This window comes from Vanellus vanellus (genome assembly GCF_965231255.1).
Source record: "Vanellus vanellus genome assembly, chromosome: 5".
NCBI classification, from domain to species: domain Eukaryota; kingdom Metazoa; phylum Chordata; class Aves; order Charadriiformes; family Charadriidae; genus Vanellus; species Vanellus vanellus.
In genome coordinates this window covers 80,946,690-80,955,368 of record NC_138910.1, presented here as the reverse complement: position 1 = coordinate 80,955,368, position 8,679 = coordinate 80,946,690, and the positions used below count along the sequence as shown (strand labels likewise).

The following is an 8,679-nucleotide window of genomic DNA, read 5'->3' as shown; positions in this document are numbered from 1 at the left end:
GAGGACAAAGCATTGTCTCAGAGCAACGGGGATGTGAGAAAATGGGAGAGGTCACCGCATGCCAGACTGGTGAGGGCTGGAAGGGCCCTCTGGAGCTCCCCCAGTGCCACCCCCCGCCAGAGCAGGGGCACCTCCAGCAGTGGCACAGGACACGTCCAGGCGGGTTTGGAATGGCTCCAGAGGGGGAGACTCCCCCCCTCTCTGGGCAGCTGTGCCAGTGCTCTGCCGCCCCCACAGGAGAGAAGTCCCTCCTCGGGTTGAGATGGAACTTCCTATGGTCAAGTTTGTGCCCGTCACCCCTTGTCCTGTCACTGGGCACCGCTGAGAAGAGTCCGACCCCATCCTCCTGCCACCCGCCCTGTAGGTATTGATGACCATCGATGAGATCCCCCCTCCGCCCTCTCTTCCCCGGGCTGAGCAGCCCCGGGGCTCTCAGCCTCTCCTCAGCAGAGAGTCCCTGAGCATCTCCGCAGCATCTCCGCGGCACTTCCCCGTCCGGGGGGACGGACGGACGGACGGGGAGGACCCCCCCCCCCCGCCGCCTTTCTCCGCCGTCGCCCCGGACTCCCCGGCTGGCCGGGCCCTTCACCTGCAGGGCTACCCCTTGCCGAGAAGGGCGACCCGCATCCCCCCTCCCCTCGCCCACCCGCCCCATCCAAGGAGGGGGGGGGGGGGGGGCCGGGCCCGGCGGCGGGGCCGCGGCACCGGGGAGGGGCGGCGGCGGCGGCGGTCATGTGACCGCCGGCAGCGCCTTTAAAGCGGCCCCGATGCACCGAGCGGCGGCCACAATCACGGCGGGCGGCGGCGGCGGAGCAGCGGGAAGGAAAGAAGGGGAACGGGAGCCGGGCCCGGCGCCGTCCCTACCGAGCCTGCCCGCTCCTCCTTCCCTCCCTCCTTCCTTCCCCGCCCGGGGGTGGGGGGGGGAACCGGGACGGGACACCGGGGGAGGAGGGAGGGGGGGGGTGTCTCCCCCTTCGCTAACGGGCGAAGATGGCTGGGGCCATCATCGAGAACATGAGCACCAAAAAGCTCTGCATCGTCGGGGGGATCCTGCTGGTTTTCCAAGTCATCGCCTTTCTGGTGGGAGGGCTGATCGGTGAGTGCCGAAGGTGCAAAACTTTCTCTTCCTCCTCTTCTCCCACGTCCCCGGGTGTCCCCCCCGACCCCGGTCCCCGGTGTGCCCCCCCCTCCCCCCCCCCCCGTTCCTCCCGTTTGGCTACTTGTTACAGTATCGCTGACTCGCTCCCATGAGCTAATTAGCCCGGCTATTGTAGTTAAGAAAACACGGCTCCCTGGGCCTCTTTGTGCACATTTCACTCTAGTGCCTGCGAGAAAAGAAAAGGGGCAGAGAAAAGTTTGGGGTTTTTTTTTGTTGTTGTTTTTCTCTCTTCCCCCCCCCCCCCCCCTTTTTTTTTTTTTTTGGCCTGGTTTCAGTCTGTACTTAAAGAGGAAAGGGGGGAGGGGGGGAAGCTTCAGTATGGCGACTGATCGCGCAGGGGGAAGCCTCGCATGGCAAAGTTGGGTTTGGCTTTAAAAGAAGGGGGGGGGGGGGAGGGGGGGGGGGGAAGGAGGAAAATAAAAAATTAAAAAAAAAAATAAAATCCTTCCTCCGCTCTTTTCGTACCTCTGCCCCTCCCCGTTTCTCGGCCTCCGAGAACCGACCGCGGAGGAGGAGGAAACCTCGCCGCTTGCCATAATGATAAGGGAAAAAAAAAAATTAAAATAATTTAAAAAAAAAAAAAAAAGGAAAATTAATGGGCGCTGCTCCGGGCGAGGACAGAGCGGGTTTTGTGGGCTCCGGGGTGCGGTGGGGGCGTTTGGGTGCCACCCCCCCCCCTTTTCCCCATAGCACTCCCGCTTTTGTCCGCGCTCACTTCTCCCCCCTCTCCTTCCAACCACCCCCCGACCCCCTCGAAACCGCGCCGGCGTCTGTTTCTGCTCGCGGAAAACCCGGGGGGGTGGGGGGGTGGACGACGACTTAACCCCCCCCCAAGGCACGGGAGCCAGGGGTGTCCCCGAGGGTGTCCCCCCCCACCACCTTGGAAGCTTTTGGGGTGCCATGCAGCCCCCGGGGGGGGGGGCTCAGCCCGGCGCGCCGCACGCGAACCCCCCGTCGCAAACTTTTTTTCCGCCCCGATCGTGTTTATTTCTTCATTATTTCGCAGGGAGAGTTACCAAAATCCGCGGGGAAGCCGGGCTTTGCCAGCTCCCCCCCCCCCCCCCATCGCCCCCCGCGGAGGGGGGGGATGGGTCCCAAGGGAAAGAGAAAGATGGAGGAGAGCAGGATTTGGGGCAATCCCGGGAATTTTTTTTTTTGTTGTTGTTTTTTTTTTTTTTAATTTTACTAGAAAGCAGCCGAGTTATGCAGCGGCTCCTTGGGAGGATGGTCGGGTATATGTGGGTGCTGTGGCTGCGGAGCTGCACCCCACCCAGCACCCCCCACCCCCCGGGATTTACCCCCTTTCCTCTGGGGCAGGCTCATGCTCGGGGCCGTTGGGGACATTTTCAGTAAGCCAAATCCCACCGCTCGGAAAGGGCATCGGGGAAAATCTGGTGCACGTCTTCTTTGGGAGAATAAAGTTGGTCTGTTCTCGCGGTGGTCTTTAACTGGAGAGATATTGAAGAAATATCTACAGCCGTTCCACAGAGAGCAGATTCAGTGTTCCTGATGCACATTAGGGCTTTGCGTTTGTAGCCGCTCGAATTATCTCTTAAGAGCTGTAGGAATTCTACTAAACATAATTCTCAAAAACTTTAGTTCCCCTCATTCTCCTGCCTCGGTTCCTCGGCTTTGCTTAATCACAAAGGACTCTGTGGCAAACACTGGATTAAACCCCTGGTTTTCTACTTTCTACTCTTATGGGCCTGAACCAACAATGAATATTATTAGGTTTGGCTTTTTCTTTCCTTCTTTCTTTTTTTTTTCTTTTTTTTTTTTTTTTTCAAGAGCAGGTTACAGAACCTGACACTGATTCATTAGATAAAATGTTTTGACCTGTGTTGTGCAGAGAAGCCGGGCTCAGTGCTCTTCTCAAGTGTTTTTCTAGTAGCTTCTGGCTTCTAATTTTCAAAAAAAAAGTAAGTTTCTTGTACGAAAGGAAGGTGTTTATCAGCAAACCCTCTTTCTGTTGTCATCTGGGGGCAGGTGGGATAAACAGGCACACTTCTGTTTGGCTTTAAAGGTGAAAAACAGAAATGGTTTTTGTTCAGATTTGTAAGGATTTAGAGATGAAAGAATTTCGATGCTGTTAGTTCAGTCTTCCATCTTGCCTGTCCTCTGCCTCACCGGTGGCTGCCGCCGGGCACCCGTGGCAGGGTCCCATCCTGTCCCGGGTGGGGGGTCCCGAGCCGATGCTGGGCTGGGGGAGCCGTGGGGGCTGGGCGCGCTGCAGCCGAGCAGCTCTTCTGCCAAGGGGGTCAGCGCTTCGGGGCTGGCGCTCATCGTCCTGCTCAGGGTAACATCATCCTACTGCTCAGCGCAACATCATCGTACGGTTGGAGTAAGTGCATCCGCTGGAGGAAGCGCATCTGTAGGCGACTCCTGGGGGGGGTTATTGTGGGCAAAACCTCTTTGATTGTGAGGGGAAAAGCCCCGCTTCTGATCTTTGAGCAGATAAAGCTGCGCTAATCAATCGCCCAAACTGGTTTTTCTTCTGCAGCATTTACCACTTCTGATGCGTTCAAGGAGTTAAGAGGCTCTTTCCCCTCTCCGCATAGTGGCTGAAGGGTTCCTACAGCACCCGGTCAGCCCTCCTGGGAGCCTAAATGCGTATAGTGCCTGTGCAACAACTGTACGTGTAAACTATGTGTGGTCCCCAACATCTGTGTGGTCCCCAACATCTGGCGCAGTGACGCACGAGCAGGGCATCGCAGCCCAGGGGTCCGCATGAAACCCTTCCCAGGAAAAGCCGCCTTGGATGGTGCTGTGCTGTTGGGGTCCCCGTGTCCCCAGAAAGTCTGAGCCAGTGGCTTGTGGCTGACCCCTGGGCCGGCAGCTGTGGGGTCCTGTCCCCTTGAGGTGGTCCCTAACACGTGGTGTCTGGGGAGAAATGGGTTGGTGGCCGGTGTTCTTCTGCAGCGTGTCTGGAGATGGGGGGAGGGAAGGGAGGGAAAGCCGTGCTGCGAGCGCAGCGGTGACACGGGACCGCTGCTCTTCAGAGAGGGGTGACACGAGGTGGGGTGGGTCACGGGAATAGCGTTCCTGGTCTGGTTTGATCCAGCGCACCAAACAGACACGGAGAATCTAGTTATTTTAGTTTATTCAGGTCTAGACAAACCAAAATATGTACCCAACTGGGACAGGGCTACAAAGCTGAACCAGCCTTTCCTTTAGCAGTCAGTTAGGTCATGTTTCAAAACAATGACTAAGTGCTCTATTTTAACAGATTACTCGTGCAAGTCCAAAATACACAAATGCAGCGCATTGGTACCTGATATGAGGAGGACGACAAAGCTTCATTGTTCTGAAACTGGGGATTTCCGGCAGTGGTGGTTCTCCTAGCTGGTTTTTGAAGGGTAAACTGCATTAACGTCTTGAGTTTTAATAGGGCTTGCAAATTTCTGACAGCTCTTTAATTTGGGAGCAGGACTCTTATCAGCTCTCGCATGGGTTTTGCTTAGAACTGTGTGAGATGCGCACGTATGGGAGTCATTCCCTTACTGAGATGAAGCTCCCGTGGTGCTCTAAGGGAGCTTTGCAAAGCTGAAGAGTGGGAAAACAGCTCAAAAGAGAATTTTATTGAGCTGCTTTGTCATGCTACGGCAAGGAACTGTTGGCTCCAGGCAACTGGGACTGTCGCTGCCCCAAAGCGACCTGTTTTCAAGCCCTGCAGAACTTCTGGTGTCTGCTCTGTTCCCCTGGCAAACGTCTTGTTTAAAGGTTACGCTTCTGGATTGTGAGTTCCCTGTTCTGTTAGGACGTATCAGTATGTGATAAAACACGATCCATAAAATTAGTCGTGATAACACCTCGTCTTCACTACCCCGCTGTGAGCGATAGTGTGCATATGGGAGAATGGGATCAAACAGGAACACTTTCTGTTCTCATTCAAGGCAGCGTTCATGTTGGTGGGTAATGAGGCTAGCGCTAACTTACCGTCGCGCTGCCGTTCCTGTGAGCTCTCGAATACGATGTGTATGTACCTTCTGCCTCTTCAGTGTACGGCGTGGGCTTAGCCAGGTACTCGGCACCCTGGCTGTCTCCGGGGCTGCCACCAGGCTCGTCCAGCCTTTGAGCTGTGCCAGCCGGCACATGGAGCCGGCTTAGCTGGTGGTGGCCTCAGGCTCAGCCTGAGGACAAACCTTCCCACAGCTGGACCAGCTGCGGCATCCGTCTGGCCCTGCTTCTTACTGGGGATTTTGAGCAGAGGCGTTCCGATGGAGGTCTTGCCATAATTGCTGCTGGAGGGCCGGAGGTGAGCAGGGCCACCTTGTGTCCTCTCCTTCTGACCGCTGGCCAGGTGGTTGCGTTTTGTGCGTGTGGAGATCTGACTTGTCTCTGGGGTGGGCTTTAATGCCTCTTGGTTTTCTTTAAACCAAAGCTTTTGATTACAAATTATCTTTCTTTGTGTACATTGTGGGAAGCTGCTGATGGTGTCCCTCTTTGTCATTTCCCTCACATCCTGGAATTCATTTATATACATGGTATTTAAAGAAAAAAGAAAACAAGACTTTAGTGCTCAAATCTGTGTAGAATTCATGGAGATAGCAGGAAATTTTGTGTGAAGTCCCAAAGTACGAGGCACTTCTGATAATGCTCTGCAGCTCCTGTAGAGTACTGGAGAACCCTGAACCTCCTGGTGCTGCTGGTGCCCGGGCTGGGTCTCCTGCATCTCGGTGGGCTTTGGGCTGTTGCCTGACCACCCCAAAAGCCGGGCAGACCTACAAACCCGCAGCCTCTGGCTCCCGCACACTCTCTAGCTTGTGCTTGGCTGAATGGTCTGGTCTGTTCTAGTGACCTGGGATCAAGACACTACCCCCCATTCTCCCCACGCTTTAGTCGAGTGAAGCGCGGTGCATCCTGCCCCAGGTCTGGCAGGACCACAGGAGGCTGGAGCAAAGAGCAAAGCAGATGACTGAGCGCTGTGCAGCAATATCCTCACTTCAAAGCCGTGATTTTGCAAAGACAACTTTTCAATAACTTATTTTATGTGAGTTACTTCTAGGACGCCAAGGACGCCTTGTCCCAAGTCACCGATTATCTCGGTTTCAGTTCCAACGAGCCGACTGCGTGTGGTGGAACCTCTCTGTAGTGAAGACAAAGTCCAGGAGCAGGCGTATGTGCGGTTAAGGACTGGAAGTCTGGTGCCCAACCGTACGCTTTACAAATTTAACTGCTAGGAAATGTGGAGGTATTTATTTAGCACATGAGTCTTCTGGGACGAAGGGGATGCATTTAAGAAGGTGCAGGTTCACTGCTCCCCTGCCTGGGCTTAAGGTTGGGAAAAAAAAAAAAAAGTGTTTTGACTGGAGCAAATAAACCCTTTGGTTGTATGTCTCGCCCGGAGAGATAATGAGTCATGTGTATAAATGGCTGAGCAGCTATCGACAATTCCAGTTCATTATCTAAATGTCCGATTTGCCTCCTGAGCAGTGAGTTTCCAGGATTTAGTTTTCCTCGCATTTCGTTACCTTCTTAGGGCTGAACTGATCTTTTGACGGGAGAGACGCTCTGATTTCTAAGGTACTGGGACGCAGCCTGGTAGGGAAGAGTGTCTGTGGGCTCTGGGACAAAGACCATTTTTATGTGCCTGACTTTCTTTCATCGCTGGCCTCTCCAGAAGATGGGCGAGCGGTGCGGGATAGGTCGGTGCGGTACCATGGAGGTGAATGCCAATAGACTCCTCTGTACAGACACATCCCTGTAGTGCCGCAGCCTTGGCAGAAGCGCTGGGAGCCGATGGAAGAGCAGACATGAAAGGTCATGTCTATTTAGTTTAGGTCCGCTCGATTCTTCTTTTTAAGAGCTGTAACTGTAGCTGAATGGGTGAATGTGCCAGAAACGGCGAGTTCCCAGGCAGAAAGTCCGTGCCGGGGGCCGGAGGAGCGGGCAGCCCGGCTGTAAATCCTCCCAGGCATTGTTTTTTTTTTTTATTTTTTTGCTCTTCTCAGTTGCATCGCCTCCAAAGTACAGTTAACTTGGGAGAGTTGCATCAGGGAAACTCTTGTGCCTCTCTGGAAACCCTTTAGTTTATGTAAAGGGGATGATCCTCTTACTGCTCCTCTTCTCTTTCGTGTTGCTACTGCCCAAACAGGCTCGGGTTTAAACATGACCCAAACACTTCCCAAGCGGTGCTTGTGCCGCCTCGCGGCCCTTTGCGAGGGATAACCATTAAACAGGAAGTCTTTTGGTTAGTAAATAACCTTTATGGTCTTTGAAGTCATAACTCTCCGGTAGCCTGAGGACGCCTTTGAAGGGGCCGAGGTGCTGCCCGAGAGGCTGAGCCCTCCTCTTCAAATGCAGATGGGATTCCTTACACGTCTGAGCGCTGGCGGGTTCGGGGTGTCTTGTTATCTGTAGCGGGAGAGATTTTCAGGCTCTCGCTCGGGAGAGAAGCTGCTGGATCCCGTCGGGTCACGCTGCTCTTTCAGACCTCTCTTTGCAGGGACTTTGTATCTTGGCTGGGTGTAGCAGGAGACACATCTCATCCGAGGCGAGAACTGACAAAGGACGGCTTGGAAGAAGATCAGACTGTCTGTGGCAATTAGTAAATCAGTTCTACCTTTTTTTTTTTTCTTTCTTTTTTTTCTTCTTCTTTTAAATGAAAAATTTTTGAATATGTATTTCTGCATTTATGGAACTCGCGCTGCTGCTAGTTCCTGCTTTGTTTGCATTTGTGGCTGCTATTGCAGATGCATATGAATCGTGGAGATCATTCATTCGCTTCTCCAGCAAATCTGCTTGTACTCCACTGCCTCTTAAGGATTTCTTGCTTTGACTTCCCTGGGGCTGAGGGAATAATCCCTTATCTTCTACTGCCCAGAAGCCTCTTATTGATACTGGGGGGGCTTGGACTCCTCTCCCGCAGCGGGATCCTGGTGGCACTTTCAGCTTTGAAGGCTCTTGGCAGAGCTGCTCCTGTGGCTCTTTGAGAACTGCCTTATTGCAGAAAATCCCCAGTTTGTGCTGCACAGACAGCTCTTCTGCTGGCACAGCCCAAAGCTGCAAAAGTAGTAGTGAAGAACAAACCTCGAGAGAGAGAGAGAAAAATCAAAACAACAACAACAACAACAAAAAAAACCAACCAAACAAAAAAACAACAAAAAACCCAAACAGCCACCCCCCTCCCCAACACGCATACCTACACGTATCCTGAGCTACTGGGTGGTTATAGGAAGCTGAGAAAGCATAGAAATTCCTCAAAACCATAGTAAGATGGTTCCGCTGGCCGTAGCGCTTGGTTAGGGACCTCCAAATCCCAGCGGGTCATGTTCCACCGCAGTCTATTGAGATGATAGGTTTGAGTTTGGTAGAGATCTGGGCTGGTGTCTATGCCACCTAATATCATCTTCTACCTAGCCCTACGCTGAACTGGGGCAGGACTCCCCTCACCCTCTGAAGAAGGTGGGAAAGCCGGTGCCACCCAAGCCAAGGCGGTCACTAGAGGAGCGCTGTGCCCATCCCTGGCTTCTTCCCCACATCCAAAGCAGGAGACCCGGATGCAGAAGATGGACTTGGGT

General features: G+C 53.7%; 1 protein-coding gene across 1 annotated transcript in view; it reads left to right on the top strand.

The window, feature by feature from the left end:
- Positions 1-938: 938 nt before the first annotated feature.
- Positions 939-8,679, top strand: part of WLS (Wnt ligand secretion mediator) — a 41,076-nt gene continuing 33,335 nt past the window's right edge. The window contains exon 1 of the mRNA XM_082483427.1: positions 939-1,096. Coding sequence (XP_082339553.1) covers positions 991-1,096 — 106 coding nt within the window. The 5' untranslated portion in view covers positions 939-990. The remainder of the gene's footprint in view (positions 1,097-8,679) is intronic.